General features: G+C 38.5%; 1 protein-coding gene across 1 annotated transcript; it reads right to left on the bottom strand.

The window, feature by feature from the left end:
• Positions 1-276: 276 nt before the first annotated feature.
• On the bottom strand, positions 277-10,919 carry LOC109505598 (probable LRR receptor-like serine/threonine-protein kinase At3g47570). Its single transcript, XM_073253458.1, has 3 exons — positions 10,661-10,919; positions 4,017-4,265; positions 277-614 (listed from the first exon to the last, which is right to left on the bottom strand). The coding sequence occupies exons 1-3, from the start codon at positions 10,917-10,919 to the stop codon at positions 277-279; spliced, it is 846 nt and encodes a 281-aa protein (XP_073109559.1).
• Positions 10,920-20,868: the final 9,949 nt, after the last annotated feature.

Below are 20,868 nucleotides of genomic sequence, written 5' to 3' on the forward strand. Positions count from 1 at the left end.
AAGAGGGCAACAGGTTGCTTACCGGCAAATCTCATTCATTCCACAATTGCGGTCCATAAGGCTGTAGTCCTCTAGGCATTTTTACTAGAAAATTCCATATTCTCTTTGCTCTATATATAATATATTCAATATCTTATTACACCATTATTCTAATTTTTGATGGATGGCTGCAAAGGCATGCACCCTCACACACACATGCAAAGAAAAAAGAGGGAAACTCTTTTTGAGCACAAAGAAAGAAAATTCGGAAGGGTCTTTTTGATTTATTTGAGCTTGTCATGGATTTAGTCCCTTTGGAAACTTATCCCTTATTGCCACCATTTCCTTGGCAACCTCTGTCATCTCCAATTGCTCTTCTGGTGATTCCTTTGAGCAGAGGAGGCCATATTTGATTACTGAAGCTATACACTCCTCATGCACCTCTCTTGAGAACAAGCTGTGGTCTATGATGTCCATAACTTGTTCTGAAAAGGCCATTTGAACATACTTATGAAGGTTCAGGCCATCTTTAAATTTGTCATCGGTAGGCTGCTTTCCGGTAAAAATTTCTAGCAGAAGAATTCCATAGCTGTACACGTCCCCAGCTGTAGATGCTTGGTTGTCCATGCCATACTCTGCAGTGCATTTGAACATTTGATAAAGCTATTGAAGATTTTGAGGTTAACAAGGATCAACCCCTGCTACTGAATGACATATATCGTCATAGCAAGCAGAGTTATAAGTATACCAGATGCTCTATCGGAAAAATAAAATAAAATAAAATCAACCAAACAGAGAAAATGCCCGGTGACTGCAGCACTTCTTGAGTGAATAGGGACCAAAAATGAAAGGCCAAGTAATCTGGGGTGTTTGGACCTGATTAAAGTAGGTCTAAAATTAATTTTGAGCTTGCACACTAAGATCAAGCTTGATTTGTTTATGATTACTCCAAGTTCAGTCTAAGATTTTGATCTGAGTTGAACATGAGCCTGATTGATCAGCTTAATAATCCTACATCGAGTTGAAATCAACTCTAGTTGGTTCAAGCCTATTTTTAATATAATATTTAGCTGGTTCAACAAATGTAAAAAAATGATACATAACGCTAAATCCGATAGTAAATTATCTATATATAATATAGATAGTGTAACTATATTCAAGTCTTATCAAGTGAAGCTCATTGAAGCTGAATTGATTGTTAGCTCAATTTGACTTTATTTTTGTGTAGGTTTTGCTGGTTCAAACTTAGGTTATTTAGCTTTAAATTAAAGTTGATTCCCTTCCGGAACCAATCGCAAGAATGTTCACTTAGTTGATAGGCCTAGGTGGTCCTCAATTGCCCCTAGAAAATAAAGCTCATTGTCAATTTTCAAAATTACTAAGAACTTCTATTAGGATTTTAATGGAAGGGAGATTGGGATAAACTAGAGAGCTTCATCAGAAGTGAGGAGAGATAAATAAGGCATATATTTATTTTAATTAGCTAGTTATTTGCTGTTATTCAAGTCATATCAGCTTGGCATTCGGATAAATAACAGAGAACTAATCACAAAATCAACAATCTAGGCCCAATTGAATTAGTTTGATCAAGAAATTTTTTGTGCACCACCTCCGGTGGAGAAAAAAAAGCACCGGCTCATTGGATTAGGCTACGTAGCCTAATTAATGTGGAGGCATGTATTTAATGTAGCTTAATTGTTTTCTCAATTTTTTTAACGAAAATGCCCTTTCTCTCCTTTTTACTCTATTTCACTCCGATTATATCCTGTTGCATCCTATGATATCCTGTTGTATGCCGCAAACAATCATTGGGATGTCATAAAAACTAATAGAATATTATAATAAAATTATGACATTCTGTTGTATCATGTGACATCCTATTGCATCCTATAAATAATTATCAAAATATCATAAAAACTAATATGATGTCATAATAATATTATGACATCCTGTTGTCTCTTATAACATCCTATTGCATCTTGTAAATAATTATCGAAATATTATAAAAACTAACAGGATGTCATAATAATATTATAACATCCTATTGCTCTTATAAATAATTATCGAGATAATATAAAAACTAATAGGATATTATAATAATATTATAATCTCCTGTTGCATCCTGTAAATTATTATCGAGATGGCATAATTAAAAAGTAGCAGGATATCATAATAATATTATAACTCCTACTATATTCTATGACATCATATTGCATCTTGTAAATAATTTTCAAAATGTCATAAAAACTAATAGGATGTTATAATAATATAATTATAATATCCTGTTGCATCCTATGACATCGAAATATCATAAAACTTATGACATCCTATTACATTCTATAAATAATTATCAGGATGCCATAAAAACTAACAGGATGTTATAATAATAATATGACATTCTACTACACTCTATGACTTCCTAATGTATCCTGTAAATAATTTTTAGAATGTCAAAATAATAATATGACATCATATTATATCCTATAATATTCTATTATATCTTATAAATAATTACTGGAATATCATAAAAATTAATAGGACATCATAATAATAATATGACATCCTGTTGCATCCTATGAAAAAGTAACAGGAGGTCATAACATTATATGAGATTTCATAGCATTCAATATGAAAAGGCATTTTGGTCAAAAAAATTTAAGAAAAAAAAATTTGAGCTACATTAAATGTCTATCTCCTTATTAATTATGCTATGTATTGCAATCTGATGAAGCAGTGTATTTTTTCTCCACCAAACATGATGCACAAAAAATTACTCCACTTCAACACATCACATGCCCCTCCATTAGAGGCACAAAGTGGTCTAGGCTAGATTTTGGGCCCATGAAGGCTGGCAACTAGATTTTCTAGGAAAAGATTGATTAATGAGAAAGTCATTATGCACTGCATGCGGTGCAATAAAATTGACATGGAGTGCACCACTCAATCACATTAGAACACATAGCCATCACTTTTCAAAGCATATTTAATGTCTGTAGTTTCACTTTTCATTTAAAATTTTGAATGACGAAAATTCTCATTCTCGTTTGAAAAAATTATGATATCCTGTAGTCATATTATGACATCCTGTAGTTAAATTATGACTTTCTGTATACATAATATTACAATTTTTTTTAGAAATCATAAAGATGGAAGAACATTTTTCTCATTGAAAAGTTATGAATTTTTTAAATGATGAAAATGGCCCTCCCTTATGACATCATGTGTACAAAAAGTCATAATTTGACTGTAAGATGTCATAATATGACCGCGGGAGGTCCTAATTTTTCAGAAGAAGAGGGATATTTTTATTATTAAAAATTTCAAATAAGAAAATAGACCTGCAGACATTAAATGTATATTTAAAAGTGATGGCTATACAGCCTAATCAGATGGGATGGTGTATTTTTTCTACACCAGTTGTGGTGTACAAAGAATTACTCTTGATTGATACCCAAATAGGCCAAGGCTGAGATTATGGTACATAATGAACAGAGCCCAAAAGAATGCCTCGCATTGGGTGTGGTCTGGATTGGACCTAATGACTGATTCTGGCCCAGCCCCTTGAACCATGATGCGACCATGACCAACTCTAGAAAGTTGCAAGATACCGTGGAAAGAGTTCCGAACAACAATATGGAATTTCCATGAGTGGCCACAATGGGCTCAAATCTCGATTAACAGCAGGTTTGGGTTGGGGTTGTATCTTTCACATGAAAGAAGGATTGATCTTCCTTCATGGGAATCCACCATTGGATCATCCACTCATCGCTTTGAGATCCCTACAGGTAGATGGATGATAGGTTCAAATTGCATTAAGAGCAGCACGGTGGGAGATTCCATGGTGGATCCGTGCGAAGGAATGCATATCGCTCTTTCAAGCCAAGAATACAATGCTTAGGCAGGGGCTACTCGAACTGAAATTTGTACAAAACATTTGTAATGGGGAGCAACTTATCCAAGATCCTAAACCTAAGCAATAGGTGCATGGGTGCACGTCTTTGAGCATGAGAGAGAGAGAGGGCAAATAAAATTCCAACCTGGAGGGATGTAACCAACAGTTCCCCTAATTCCCACTATGCTACTTGAACTCTGAGATGATTCACCATGTGTTTGTACCAGAAACCTTGCTAATCCAAAGTCCCCCACATGAGCAGTCAAGTCATTATCCAGAAGAACATTGCTGGGCTTGAGATCACAATGAACAATTGGCATTGTCCCGAGATGATGAAGATACTCCAATGCAAAAGCAATGTCGATGGCAATGTTCAGCTGGCCTGTGGATGAGGCTGTTAGTAAATAAACTGAATTGTACTATTATTAGTGTTGGAAGTCTAAGAGTTTTGAGAGTTTAAGAATCATATAGAAACTCCTATTATCTAGAAGATGCATGAGTAATTATGTATTAATATCGAAATATAGATATGACCCTTGGGAAGAAGTGTTATAAATGCTTATTTAGTGATGTATTATGTCCAGTAAGTTTTTCTAGTGGCTATAAATACCCATGGGGTCATTTTGTAATACAACTATGAGCATTTTGAGCCTCTGAGTACCTTCAAAAATATAATATTATTTTATTTCAAATCCATCATTCTTTTATTGATAACTTCAAAGTGGTATTAGAGCCAATAATATCCACCAATAGTCTCCTCCAACCCTCCTTTCCTCGTCTCACCAAAACAAACTATGAAAATTGGTGCTTGCAAATGAAGGCTCTACTTGGATCTCAAGATCTTTGGGATCTGATAGAAAAAGGCTATTAAGAGTCAAAAGAAGGAGAGGCTCTCACTAATCAACAAAGGATGTCTTGGAAGAGGGATAAAAAAATCTTATATTTCATCTATCAATCTATAGATGAATCAGTCTTTGAGAATATCGCGGCAGCAACCACTTTAAAGCAAGCATGAGAGATTCTCTAAAATTTTTACAAAGGAGTAGAGAAGGTGAAGAAAGTTCACCTCCAAACTCTTCGATGTGAATTTGAAGCCCTACAAATGAAGAAATCCAAATATGTTTCGGATTATTTCATAAGAGTCTTAGCCGTTGTCAATCAATTGAGGAGGAATAGTGAAACTATGGATGACATCAGAGTAATAGAGAAAATTCTATACTCATTGGATGTCAAATTCGACTATATTATGGTTGTCATCAAGGAGTTAAAGGATTTGAAAGAGATGACTATAGACGAGCTTATGGGTTCCCTACAAGCTCATGAAGAAAGATTCAACAAGAGGCAAGAGCCTTTGGAGCCAGTTCTTCAATCAAGGTTTCTTTAAAGGAGAAAAAAAAGATTTCAAGAATGAAAGGAGTCAAAAAGGCCGAGGACAAGGCCGTGGCCAATGAAGAGGTTGTGGATGCGGTCGAGGATGTAGAGGCTACAATAACTAAGAGGAGTTAAACCAAAGTCCAAAAGAAGGATGTGGACAAGGAGGCTCATCTAGAGGCCGAAGGTATGACAATTTCAAAATTTGTTATTTTAATTGCAACAAACTTGATCATTATACTTTGGATTGTTAGCATAATTATGCTAACCAAGTTGAAGAGAAGGCTCATTATGCAAAAAAGAGAAAAAGATAGTGATGAAATCTTGTTGCTTACTTGCAAAGAAGATGACACCGGTGAGCAAAATATATGGTTCTTGGACACCAATGCAAGTAATCACATGTGTAGCTATAAGAACATGTTCACAGAGTTGGATGAATCGATGAATGGACATGTATCTTTTGGTGACTCCTCCAAAGTAGACGTAAAGGGCAAAGATAAAATTTTTATTCAATTAAAAGATAAAAGTCATAAATTTATCTCTAATATGTATTACATACTGAAGATGAAGAATAATATTTTGAGTTTGGAGCAACTTTTGGAGAAAGGATGTGATGTGCATATGAAAAATAGAAGTCCATTTTTGAGAGATCAAAAGAATAATTTGATAGCCCATATTCAAATGATAAAAAATAGAATGTTCATGCTTAACATCAAGCATGTCAATACTAAATGTTTGAATGCAAGTGTGAAGGATTGCTCATGGCTTTGACACTTGAGGTTTAGTCATCTCCACTTTGATGGCCTCAAGCAACTATCAAGCAAGAAGATGATAAAGGGCTAACCACATATTGACTTTCCAGAATAATTTTGTGAAGGGTGTGTTCTTAGTAAGCAATCAAGGAAGAGTTTTTCCAAAAAACTTCCGATCATGCAAAGAAGTCATTTGAATTCATCCACACCGATATATATGGGCCAATTTCTCCAACATCTTTTGGAGAGCATCGTTATTTTCTAACCTTTATTGATGATTTTAGTAGAAAAGCTTGGATGTATTTTTTGAAGGAGAAGTCTGAAGTATTTTTCACATTCAAGAAGTTCAAAGCTATAGTGGAAAAAGAATATGACCACTACATCAAGGTCTTGCAATCCAATCATGGAGGCAAATTCACACTCAAAGAGTTCGAATATTTTTGTGAGGAGCATGGCATTCGATGACTCTTGATGGCATCCTATTTATCCCAACAAAATGGAGTGGCAGAGAGAAAGAATCGGACCATTCTTAATATGGTTCAAAGTATGCTAAAGACGAAGGTCATGCCAAAAAAATTTTGGATGGAGGCCGTAAATTGTGCGGTCTACTTGCTTAATCGATGTCCTACCAAGAGCCTAAAAGACATAACTCCATAAGAGACATGCAGTAGAAGACAACCTAGTATCTCACACTTGAAGATTTTCGGGAGTATCGCCTATGCTCATACCCCAGACCAAAGAAGAATAAACTTGAAGATAAGAGTAAAAAATTTATCTTTATCGGGTATGATGCTCGATCTAAAGCTTACAACTCTTTGATCCAAAACTAAAAGAATTCATATTAGTAGAGATGTGGAGTTTCATGAAGATGGTATGTAGAGTTGACAATCAAACAAAGAGCTATTTTATGAAGAGAAAGAAGAAGAAGAGAAAGAATCAAAGGTGCATTTTGAAGTTTCTTCACCACCTTCATCTTCACATTCTAGAGTATCACCTCCTTTGGATGATAGTCCAATGCAAAGGAAGACAAGGAGTTTGCAAGAGCTATATGAGATAATAAACGAACTTAATCTCATTTGTCTTTTGGCTAACAATGAAAATATTTTTTTGAAGAAGTAATACAAGATAAGATTTGGAAAGTCACCATGGATGAGGAAATCAAAGCAATAGAGAAAAATGATGCTTGAAAACTTACTACTCTCTCCAAAGGTTATAAATCCATCAATGTTAAATGAGTTTACAAAAAGAAGAAGAATGCTCAAGGACATATAGAGAAGTACAAAACAAGATTGGTAGCTAAAGGCTACAAGCAACAAGCCGGTATTGACTATGAAGAAGTGTTTGCCCCAGTTACTCACCTAGAAACTATAAGATTACTCATCTCTATTGTAACACAACTCAAATGGCCAATTCTTCAAATGGATATTAAATCAGTTTTTTTGAATGAAATTTTAAAAGAAGAAATCTATGTGAATCAACCCAAAGGATATGTGAAGAAGGATCATGAAGAAAAAGTCTTAAAGTTGAAGAAGGTGCTCTATGGCTTAAAACAAGCACTTAAAGCATGGAATAGTAGAATTGATCCATACTTCAAAGCTAATGACTTATGCAATGTCCATATGAGCATACCTTATATGTAAAGAAGAAGAATGAAGATATATTGTTTGTTTCTTTGTATGTAGATGATCTTATTTTTACAGAAAGCAATCATCAAATGTTTGAAGAATTCAAGCAAGCTATAACCCTAGAGTTTGAGATGACAGATTTGGAGCTTATGTCATATTTTCTCAACTTAATTAGAGGTCAAGCAAAACAATGAAGGCATCTTCATTTCTCAAGAAGCATATGCAAAGAAGATTCTTAAGAGATTTAAGATGAAAGATTGTAAGCCAATAAGCACCCCTGTTAATTGTGGAGTCAAACTATCAAAATTTGAAGAAGACAAGGTAATGGATCCTACTTTTTATAAAAGCTTAGTTGGAAGCTTAAGATACCTCACATCACAAGATTGGATATTCTATATGGAGTTGGCTTATTAAGTCATTTTATGGAAAAATCAAAATCTACATATTGAAAGGCTACAAAAAGAGTTCTTCGTTACATCTGAGGTACTATATCTCATGGATTAATGTATTCTCTTTCTTATGATTTTTGACTTTTTGGTTATTTGGATAGTGATTGGGGAGGAGATTCGGATGATAGAAAGAGTACAATTGGATTTATTTTCTACATGGATGATATGACATTCATTTGGCTTTCTAAGAAGCAAGCTATTGTGACTCTTTCTACTTGTGAGGTGGAATATGTTGTGGCATCTTCATGTATTTACCATGCAATATAGCTTAGAAGATTGTTATAAGATATCTATTTCTCTCAAATTGATGTTACTAAGATATATGTGGATAGCAAGTCGGCAATAGCATTAGCAAAGAATCCGGTCTCTCATAAAAGAAGTAAGCATATCAACATCCATTTTTATTTCATAAGGGAGCATGTAAAAAAAAAAGAATGTGGAGTTAACTAATGCGAAGACTCATGATCAAGTTGTCGATATCTTCACCAAGCTACTTGCAATAAATCATTTTCACAAGCTCAATAACTTACTTGGCATGAAGGATAGAATACAATTAAGTTTAAGAGGGGGTGTTAGTAAATAAACTTAATTGTACTATTATTAGTGCTGGAAGTCTAAGAGTTTTGGGAGTCTAAGAGTCATATAGAAACTCCCATTATCTAGAAGATGCATGAGTAATTATGTGTTAATCTCAGAATATGGATGTGACCCTTGGGAAGAAGAGTTATAAATGCTTATTTAGTGATGTATTGTGTCTAGTAAATTTTTCTAGTGGCTATGAATATCATGGAGTCATTTTGTAATGCAACAATGAGCATTTTGAGCCTTTGAGTATCTTCAAAAATATAATATTATTTTATTTTGAACCCCTCATTCTTTCATTGACAACTTTAGAGGCTTAGACTCCTAGATTGATGATCCTCACATGCATTTGGATGCAACCACTCCTCTAGACTCCCATTAGGCATGAATTCGAAAACTAAAGCTTTAAAATCATTACCATGGTGATCTATACTTGAGCACAAAGTGAAGATCTTGATGAGGTTTCGATGTCAGATGTTTCTCAGGGCTTTGCATTCTGCCATAAAAACTCCTAGAAGCTCCATACCATTGGAGGTTAAGCACCTTCACAGCAACAGTTTGTTCATTACCATGATCCATAATTATTCCTTTATAGACCGAACCAATTTCCTGCGCCTATCAAATTAGCTGAAGAGAATCCATTAGTAGCTTGAGAAAGCTCATCATAAGACAATTTCACATGCACATCTCTCAACTAAAATATAGAGAGTGATTTCATTCTAGACTTTGGTATCCATTTACAAGCAACAAAGAAGCATAGTAGTATAATCAAACAGAAAACCACACCGGCAACTGAAACAATGATTGCCTCGAGTGCAAAAGATTTATGCCTTTTCCCACGGATTTCAATAGAGCAGGTTGGCAAGTGTAGTTTAGGAATTCCACCACAAAGTCCATCATTTCACTGAGTGAAATCGCACTCATATTGCTGAATATCCCATCTTTTGACACGTCACCCTCAAAATTGTTGAAAGATAGATTCAAAGACTGTAGGTAAATAAATCCATCAAGGTAGATCGGTATATGACCAGATAATAAGTTGTGTGAAAGATCAAGCTCCTGAAGCCCTTTTAAGTTGACAAAAGAGTAAGGAATTTCTCCTTCAAGTAAGCTGAATTCCATATGGAGGCTTTCCAAGATCTGGCATTCACCAATGGTGCCAGGTAGCTTGCCAGATAATTTGTTGTGAGAGAGATTGAGCTTTTCAATATTTTTCAGATTACCAACGTCTGAGGGTATGGACCTGTTAGGAGTAATTTAGAATGGGCCGGTGATGTATGAAGATTCAAGCCCATTGTGACCCATTGGATCCATATCAGCACCCTTCAAGCAGCCTAATTGTTACGGTTTGCTAGACCTCTGGTCGGCAAGTATCTGTCCCGACTCATGGTCGGAGGTTATTCTATCCGATCTCTCATCGACATATTCTTAGTCCGAGTCTTTGGTCAAAAAATTATCAGTTCCAACTCCTAGTTGGCATGCTACACTCTCCAATCTCTCCTCGAAAGCAGATTGATTAGGCATAGATTCAAAGGATAAGTGCCAACTGGCCATAGCTGTCAATACTATTTGGACATAACCGTCTGATCCTAAGAATCATTTTCGATGTAATCGCTTGATCCTAAGAATCATTTCTGGCATAACCGTCTGATCTTGAGAATCACAACCAAATAATCGCATCAGATTTGGCCAGTCTGTCTACCAAAAATAGTTACACAGCCGTCTCCTCTATAAATACTCAAACTCTGAGGACCCAGATAAGTAACCATCTCAGAGAACTAAAACTCTGCTTCTCTGTTTATGCATTCTGACTGGAGCATCGAAAGATCTTCATCAGAGTACAATCCTCCGATCCGAACTTTTTTGCAGGTTGCTCCAGCACTGTGCTTCTTAATTTTTCGACGTCAACCAGAAACAAGCTGCACAGATAGAGGAAGAGGATAAAAAGTACAAGCATTCAATCATCGATCTTTTCTTGGAGAGTTGTATTCAAAGGAGGCTCGAAGAGACCTGCATCAGCAATTAAAGAGGAGGGTGGCTCAACAACATTCTCCTCCTCAGAAACAGAGAGCTCAGAGATAATATGAACTTTCTCGTCCTCTTCATCTTCATCTTCATAGTCCAAGAAGGTGAGATCAAGCTCCAAATACTCCTTCTCTATTGACTTCCGACAGTCGACCCAACCTTCTTTGTGAGCCTGGTGAAAAATCTTTTCACTAAAGGCCACATGGCTGTTGTGGTATTCTGCAGATGCCTTAAATGTCTCCATCGCTCAAGTCATCCCCTCAGCAAAGATAGGTGATGCCTTGAATTTCTTGATTGAGGAGCGCTTGGCATCTTGAATGCGCTCCACAGTCCTTCTCTTTGCCTCTTTTTTCTTCTCCAGGGTGAGGGCAGATTGGACTCCACCTATCCAAGAGTCCTTTGGAGATTCTTGGCCTTAGCCTCTAGTTCTTCAATTTTTGGCCTAGCTATCTGGGTGTCCATTCTGACTCTCTTCTTAGCCTCCCATGCCTGAGCCTCTCTGGTTGAGCAGTCCAACAAATTGATGAGAATATGGAGCAGCTGTATTTTAAATCGACTGAGTTAAAAGCAATATGATGATTAAAAAAGGAGGAGGGGTGATACAATAGATGTTACACCTGGTGACCCACAGTCGAAGATAATTTTTCAGACTGAAAATGCTCATCCTGTCCATCTGCTCCAACTCTGCTAGAATTATGGAGTTCTCAACAATTTTCTTGATGGCCTTTCAGTCTTGAAAAATAGATCCTTCGGAATATCGTTGGAAAGAGCTTCATCATCGTCAGCCTCTTTAGAAGACTTGACCTGAGCAGAGGTCTAAAAAGGCTGGGGTTGCTCGATGATCCCTTCTCGAGAGTCGACAGTCAGGGTTGGAGTAGGTGCAGATGTCGCTAAAACTGCTCTGACTCCGAAAGAGACTACTTGGTCGACAGTGGTAAGCTCTTGGCTGAGTTAAGCAGATTTTGGCTTTTTCTTTCTCTTGATTCCGACGGTCTGAGTCTTCCTCTTCTATAGAAGAGATGCCTTCAACTTTGCAATATTCTTTGCCGAGGGTTTCATTTCTACGATTGTTCAATAAATGTCGGATGGAAGAACTATGCTTATATGTACATATATTTAAAAAAAAGAATGAGAAGAGAAAAAGCATGGACAATCCCACTCACTTCTGGGTCGCTGGAGGAAAGCTCTATCAAAAAAGAGATTCGTCGGCAAAAGCTCATCCAGATGAGGAGTGTTGCGATCCAAGAGATCTCTAAATCTTCTCTTTTCCTCAGCACTCAACTCTATGGGCTTCCAAGATAAAGCTTCAGTCCGACCCTAGTCCAGAAGCCCCTAGTCATCTATTGAAGCACAGGAAACAAAAAAAAATGGCTCTTCCAATCATGAATGGATGAGGGAGCATCAGAAACTAGGGAAGTAGCACCCCTCTAGGAGGAGATATACAATCGGTCAGTGTATGAATGTTTTTTTTAATACAAAGAGAGCTCAAAAGAGAGGAATCGAAGGTCGGACTCCTGTCCGAGAGTAGAGAACAAGGAACCCTATAATATATCTAAAGAAATTTGGGGACACAGAACAAAAAGCAATCTTATAGAACTAGAAAACTCAAAAATGAAGGAAAAGATGGAAAATCTAAGACCCGCTCGAAGATTTTCCTCATATAGTGCCTGGAGAATCAGAAAGTTCAAGATGAAACTTGTCCAGAATATGGTATTGGGCTCAGAGTAACTCCAGGTCATTCAAGGTCAATTCAATTTGGATCTCTCCAGGTCCAACCAAAGAATTGATTTTAGATCGAGAGCTTTTCGGATTTTTCACTTTCTTCCACATGGGACTCTCGCTCATAGAGTTTTCGAAACCCACCATGAAAATAGAAACTTAAGGAGAAGTGAAAGGAAGAAAAAAAATCAAGAAGATAAGAGGGACTTACCTTCAAGTAAGAGATCTAAAGGAAGTAACTATCTTTTGAGGGCTCTTCGCACAGTGAAGAAAGAGACAAATCTGTCAGTAAGAGCTTCGGAGCAAGAAAAATAGCAAAGAGAAAAGATTTTACCAAAATCAGCAGAAGAAGAAATAAAATGAAGGAAGCTACCCCTTTAAATAGAAAGATGCATGTCTTTTGGAGGACATCAGATCGATATGACTTTCTAAAATGAATCACGCATCAAATCTTTATTAGCTCAAAGCTAGCCGATGGCTTCTATATTTAATGCATCTTGACAGAGAAGAGTGGCATCTGCATAGATTTTGAAAATTTTATCATTAGTTTGCCTGAAAAATCATGCGCAGACTTTTGATTTAAAAGCAGCTTTTTACATCCCCAGTCATTCAAAAATGCCAAGATAAATACTCTCATAGTTCGATTAAAGCTCAGACTAGGGAGTAGGAGGTATCTATTATGAATAATTTAGAATGGACCGGTGATGTATAAAGATTCAAGCTCATTGTGACCCATTGGATCCATATCAGCATCCTTCAAGAGGCCTAATTGTTGCGGTTTGTCCGACCTCTGGTCGGCAAATATCTATCCTGACTCATGGTCGGAGGCTATTCTGTCCAATCTCTAGTTGATGTATTCTTGGTCCGAGCCCTTGGTCAAAAACTATCAATTCCAACTCCTAGTCGGCATGCCACACTCTCCGATCCCTCCTCGAAAGCAGATTGATCAGGCCTAAATTCAAAGGGCAAGCACCAACTGGCCATAGCTGTCAATACTATTTGGGCGTAACCGCCTGATCCTGAGAATCATTTTCAGTGTAACCGTCTGATTCGAAGAATCATTTTCGATGTAACCGTCTGATCTTGAAAATCACAATCAAATAACCACTCCAAATTTGACCAGTCTGTCTACCAAAAATAGTTACACAGTCGTCTCCTCTATAAATACTCAAACCACGTGTAGACTTTTGATTTAAAAGTAGCTTTTTACATCCCCAGTCATTCAAAAATATCAAGATAAATACTCTCATAGTCCGACTAGAGCTCGGACTAGGGAGTAGGGATATTTATTAGGAGTAATTTAGAATGGACTGGTGATGTATGAAGATTTAAACCCATTATAACCCATTGGATCCATATCAGCACCCTTCAAGCGGCTTAATTGTTGCGGTTTGCTCGACTTCTGGTCGGCAAATATCTATCCTGACTCATGGTTGGAGACTATTCTGTCCGATCTCTAGTCGATGTGTTCTTGGTCCGAGACCTTAGTCAGAAAACTATCAGTTCCAACTCCTAGTAGACACGCCACACTCTCCGACCTCTTCTCGGAAACAGATTGATCAGGCTTAGATTCAAAGGACAAGCACCAACTGGCCATAACTGTCAATATTATTTGGACGTGACCGTCTGATCCTGAGAATCATTTTTAGTGTAACCGTCTGATCCTGAGAATCATTTCCGACGTAATCGCCTGATTCTGAGAATCACAACTAAATAACCACACCTGATTTGGCCAGCCTATCTACCAAAAATAGTTACACAGCTATCTCCTCTATAAATACTCAAACCCCGAGGATCTAGGTAAGTAACCATCTCAGAGAACTAAAACTGTGCTTCTTTGTTTGAGCATTCTGACTTGAGCATCGGAGGATCCACACTAAAGCATAATTTTTCGACTCGAACGTTTTTGCAGATTGCTCCAGCATTGTGCTTCTCGATTTTCCGGCATCAACCAGAAACAACCTGTAATAGGACCCAATCAATAGATTATGAGACAAGTATAGGAAGATGGAGAGCGAAAAAAGGCTCGTAACTTCTCGTATGGCACCAGTGAGCTTGTTGAATGAGAGGTCCAACAACTCTGGATTTTGGAAATTGCCCAAGACCGATGGAATGCTCCCTTCCAAGTCATTTTGTTGGAGATACGGTCTGTCTATTTTGGTGAGGTTACCAAATGTGGACGGAATTTCTCCAAAAATCATGTTTTCTCCCAAATACAAGTATCGTAATATTCTCCAGAGCTTCCCAATTTCTGGAGGAAGACTGCCTTGGAGAAGGTTGGTACCCATATCAAGATATATAAGAGAGGATAGAGTTGTCCCAATGAAGCTGGAATCTCATCCGAAAGATTGTCCTCGTAGCATTCCAAATAAGTGAGAGAGGACAGTTTCCCCAACGAAGATGGGATGCCTCCGTGGAGATTATAACTCGCTAGTTCAACAGCATCCAGAAAGGAGAGGTTCCCAAGAGAAGGTGGGATGACTCACGTGAGGCTGTTATACGAGAGATCAAGGGTATTCAGCAAGGAGAGCCTCCCAAAAGAAGGTGGTATGACTCCAGAAAGATTGATATTATACAAAGCAAGATGGACCAGGTTCGAGAGGTTGCCGAGTGAAGGTGGGATGACTCCATGGAGATCATTACTCTCAAGAGCAAGAGCATCCAGAAAGGAGAGGTTCCCAAGAGAAGGTGGGATGCCCCCGTGAGGCTGTTAAACGAGAGATCAAGGCTATTCAGCAAGGCGAGGCTCCCCAAAGAAGGTGGTCTGACTCCGGATAGATTGTTATTATAGACAGCAAGATCGAGCAGGTTGGATAGGTTGCCGAGTGAAGGTGGGATGACTCCATGGAGATCATTACTCTCGAGAGCAAGAGCATCCAGAAAGGAGAGGTTCCCAAGAGAAGGTGGGATGCCTCCCGTGAGGCTGTTAAACGAGAGATCAAGGCTATTCAGCGAGGCAAGGCTCCCCAAAGAAGGTGGTATGACTCCGGACAGATGTTATAATACACAGCAAGATCGAGCAGGTTGGATAGGTTGCCGAGTGAGGGTGGGATGACTCCAGTAAGGCTGTTTTGATGGAGATGAAGAATGGCCAGTAGGGGGAGGTTTCCCAAAGAAGGCGGGAAGTCCCCTGTAAAATTGTTGAAGCCCAAATTCAGCTGAGTTAGCCTTCGAAGGTTGCCGAGCTCTGCAGGGATTCCACCTTTGAGCATGTTTCTCATAAAGTTAATTGCTTGGAGTTCTTGACAGTGGCTGAGATTGGAAGGGATTTCCCTCGAAGCATGTTGCCCCCTAAATCAATTATTTGGAGGGGTAAGAGTTGATGGAATCTCACCTTGCAGGGCATTGTCCCTCAAACTGAGGACTCTGAGCTGGGAACACCGGCCCAGAACGGATGAAATCACTCCATCGAGGGAGTTGAGGTTCAGATTGGGATATCGGAGACGGCGCAAGCGACCAAACTCTTTCGGGATGCGTCCCTCGAACCGGTTGTTTGAAAGGCTGATTCACCGGAGGAAAGTGAGGTTGGCAAGGAAAGGTGATAAGAGACCAACCAGGCGGAGAGAGTCGAGTTCGAGGGCCATGACCCTTCCCGAGTGACGGCGACCGCACATAACACCTCGCCACCGGCAAAAATGGAGGGAGTCATTCCATGAGGCCAGAGACCTCAGTGGATCATCAGAAATTAGGGACCTGAAGGCGAGGAGCGAGCACCAGTGGGTTGCATTGTTTCCACGCTGGGTGGACACAGCAGTTGCGGTCAGAGGCTGAAAGATCTCTGGGACCAACACACACAGCAACAAGGGGACGAAGACGATGATCATGCTTGGAGTATTCACTTCCATCCTTTTCCCCCGCCTTCCTTGCTGCAAAAGAGAATCTCCTTGGCACAACCGTACTCGTCTGATATCTAAATAACCCAAATCATCGTGTGACAACTCTTGTCAAAAGAAAATTCCACAGAAACACCGTCCAAGAAATCGCTTGTTGCCGCAGAGCTCAGAATCTAAAGTAGAATAAATTAACTTGGGTGAGATTGGACTGGAGTAATTCTTTCGATCTGATAAAAACTCTTTTAATCTGCAAAATCAATCAAAAAATTGGATGGAAAACTTTCGATTCTTGATCCTCCGATGCTTAAGTCAGTTCGAACCTAAAGAACAGAGATGGAAAAGAGTGAGAGAGCAAGCGAAGTTGGATGAAACTGGAGGAGAGATGAGTAGGAATCAAGAACATGACTTAATTTTTTACTAGCAGGGTTTTTCTTAGTTTTCAAAAATTGGACTTACCGATGGAGGATTCCTGACCTTCTATTTATAGAGGGATTGAAAAGGCCGTTCCAGAATTTGTTAGGCTATTAGAAGAGTTTGTTAGACAGTTAGAGAGCGATCTGTAAATGAGTTGGCATACAGCTATGCATATGAGCTGGACGTGAGATCGTGGCCAGCTGGGACCTGGTTGAGAAAATTGCTGTGGGTGTTTGCAGAATAGCTAAGTCTGTCATAATAATAGCTCACCTCAGTAGAGGATCGGTGTGAAATAAGAATGCCGTAATATTTCAATATAGAGAAAATCGGAGTTTAGGTCGGCTTATACCCGACTTGAATAATTCTGTTAGCAGAGACGTCCGAAAAGCATAAGAGCATCTTTTATTCAGCTCGGCAAAATATCGAGCTAAATCCACTCTACAAGTAAATTGATATGCTGAGATCTGGCATTTCAAGATAGATATCCCTTTGATTTGTATGATGATGCCACGTATCTCGAAGTCGGTTTAATGCATCAATACTTTACCCCCTACTTTCTATGTCCGAAGTGATAATTTCTAATCAGACTAAAAAGTAAGAGTATATAAAGTAAGATTTTCATCAATTTGAAAAGTATTCGCCATAAAGGCTGGATTTCACCGGTCGAAACATCTTGTTTCCGAATTAGCCATTTTGGCTCAGATATTTACCATCCTGGAGATCTCCTCTTTGTGTTTGCCTTGTTTTGGTTGTTGACTAACTAGGAGATCTTATCCTTGCTCTCAAATTTTCGATCCGATTTTTATCAGCCTGAAGATCTTATCTCCGCACTTGACTTTTAGGTTGGCTTTCTACCGACTAAGAGATCTTATCTCTGTGCTTGAATTGTTGGTCTGATTTTCACCAATCAGGAGATCTTATCTTCGCATTTGATTTTTAAATCAATTTTCAGCCGATCAGGAGATCTTATCTCCATGTTTCAGCTTAGAATTTTTTGGACCGATGTCATTGCCGTCTGGAATAAATGCATCGCACCTTGAGAGCATAAAAATTAATTATTTGGTTGAAAATGAAGGGACTTGACCTTTCAGGAAATGATCCATTATATCTTCTCTCATTATTGCTTGGATGGATGATTTGAAAATATCAAATAAGAGGATGAAATGTCAATGTTTGGTTGGCCTATCAGCTTGGGCATGGATCAATCTGACATAAAGAATCTGAGGGGATGTGCGCCTAACCGTCATCTAACTGAGCATCGGATTGGGGCTAAGTGGCACAAATCGATAAGGAGACCAGTTAATCTTGACCGTCGATTCGCCTATAAAAGGTTTTTGCCCCCTTCACTATTCATTTTCTCTGTGACCTTGCGGAGGTACTGTCAAATATTTTCAGAAGCTTCTCAATGCTGAATGGTCACCGAAGATGGTGAGGAGCTCGTCGGAGCGAAAAAGGAGACCATCTCATCTTCTTATTTTTTCTTTGTAGTTTTCTTTTGAGAAACATATCCTATAGGAGTAGGAAGGGAAAGGAGACCATAAATGAAATACAGGTTAGATCGACCCAGCATTACTAGCCATAGAGGAGGAAATGTACCCCGAAAAGATCCTGAAATCGGCCTGTTAGGTGAGAAAAGTTCGGATCACAGTGCGAATCTTCCTTGCATAGTCTCACGGACTACTTCGGTTTAGAGATAGAGAGATCTGTTTTGATCGAGAAGAACCTCACAGTCTTTAGAGACAAGTATGACATACTCGATGAATATGAAAGTTAGTGTCGGGTTGGGAAGGTCGAGTCTTTGAATCTCTTGAGGGTTTATAGCCTTCTACGATGAGTCTCTTCGATCCGACCTATGATTTTTATTGTATTCTTTTTTCTATAATGTCTTTGATTTCTATAGGATCCACCCAACTCAAATAACCTCAAATGTAATTAGGATGATTATAGTATTCATCATCATGTGTGACTTCCTTCATATAGACCTTAGGATCTCTTTGTTTAGATCTCTAATTCTTTTAAAAAAACATCCGAGTGAGAAATGTTAGTGGTACTTCTCATCTCAGAAGGACTGTAAATTCAAATGTAACCTTCCTTCTTCCATTCACGGTTGGAAAGGTCTTTTTTTTTTATCTAGGCTCCCATTTCATGAGATTTTAGAAACTCCTAGGGGCGTCCGGATACCAAACATAACTCTCATGATGAAATTCTCTCTGAAGATGAGGTGGCTCATTTAACCCTTATCACCACCAAAACACCCAAGCTTTCTACTTTGATAAATGATCAGGCATTGTATGACGTCAGTGTTTTATTTTTTATTTTTTAACTTCTCCCTTTTTTGTCTCCAATGTTCTAAAACGTATATTTGCTGTAAAGATGAGGTTCACTCCGGCAAAGGTGGAGGAAAGAAAAAGGAAGGATCAATCGAAATCATCTACCACTATCCCTGCATCCAAAAGAGTAAAAGGTGCGGAACCTCTTCCTGCCCCGGTGCCATCTCGATCACCATCAGCAACTCCTTCTCCAGCCAATTCGGGAAGAAGTAAGGCTTCTTAGGGACCACAGAATTTTCCTCGGCATTGTCACTAGAACCACTCTCCAACCCATCGTGGTAAGGATCAAGAACAATAATGCCCGGCCTGTACCATCCTCCAAAGAGTCCAGACACAAACCGACCACACCTTTCGGGTACAATCAAGTTTAACTGAGGAGGACGCCATAACAAGAATGTCACTCCTAGAGTGATACCGACTAGATCGAGATCTCCTCAAATCTATCATGCCGACCATCGATCTGGAGGCACATCGGAAGAATAAACCAAAGGAGATCATCAATCACAGATTTGAACAACTCATACATGTAAGTATTTTTTTTTTTTTCTTTTTTTTTGCTTTGGTGAATGACTGAACTGAACCTTTTATTCTGCAGGTCGCTGTTGACTTCAAAGTCATGTATGAGAACATGATCTACCTACTGAAAAATAAAGAGGCTATGGATGCTAATTTTATCATTCTTCAGGAGAAAAAGGAGTCCAAACTTGTGTCGGACTCAAACACCAACTCGAGAGAAGCTGAAGGCCTTGAAGGAGAAAAGTCAGACCTTATTGGACCTTCAGTAAAAAATAAACGAGTAGGAGAAGAAAATCTTTGACCTGCACACTGTTGCTGAGAAAAATAAAGAACTAGAACCAAGGCTCAAAGAGGCGGAAAAGGCCAATGAAGCCCATGAGAAAGCCATCGAGGACTTGAAAAGATAAATAAAGGAGCAAGACAAGGTGACAAAGATGGTGGACTGTACAAGGCCTCTGAGGAGTTCGAGGATGAAGTGTCTGAGAGCTCTGAGGGTGCGTATGATTATGGTTTCAGCCAGTACTGCAATCTAATCAAGAAGCTATATCTCGAGATAGACATCTCTAAAGTCACTCCAAAGGTGGCCATCGAGATGGACATGAAGGGGATCTAGAGTCACCTCCCAAAGCATGGAAGAGCCAGCAAAAGAATCTGGTCGGTCTCCTCTCGAGGCAAAAACAACTAAAACTATGCTGTGGAGCCCATATCTGTGGTACCCCCAGTAGATTCGAAGTCCTCGAGGCTGGTAAGAAATCGGAGCCTACCCCAGCCATAGAGCCTGCTATTACTGACACCAGAAAGCTGGAGCAATCCAAGAAGAAATTGACTAAGGAGAGCTCCAACACGTCGGTGATCATTTAGTAGAAGTTTTCTTTTTTTCTCAGGATGTATTGACCTGATACATGTCTTTTTGTTTTTCTCTTTTTTTTTTGAAACATGTAAATCCGATGTGGGTTCTTGTTTTTGTAATTTCTTTAAATATCAATGCAATAGATATTTTTCTCAAGTGTATTTGAATCATGTAGTCTAGAAAATCTCATCACTTGCCAAGAACCGAAAATTGATAACTAACTCAACAGAATCAAATACTAGTAGCCTTAAATTTATCTACCATTAATTAATTAAAAACGGATTGGACATACCTTTATTTGCATGACTGCGGATGTATCAAGTCTTAAAATTCGAATTGGAATAGGAACATTATATACATATACTTATGCATACATACATAGACATATATGTATACATGTGTATACGTACATATGTATGTACATACGTATATATGTACGTATAACATTGGGTAAGTTGTATTTCAAACCCCAATTTCACATTGTATGTATTGGCCTGGTTAATTGCAGAACTCCCTAGAAGATGCACTTGT

Source organism: Elaeis guineensis, chromosome 3, assembly GCF_000442705.2.
Source record: "Elaeis guineensis isolate ETL-2024a chromosome 3, EG11, whole genome shotgun sequence".
Taxonomy (NCBI): Eukaryota; Viridiplantae; Streptophyta; class Magnoliopsida; order Arecales; family Arecaceae; genus Elaeis; species Elaeis guineensis.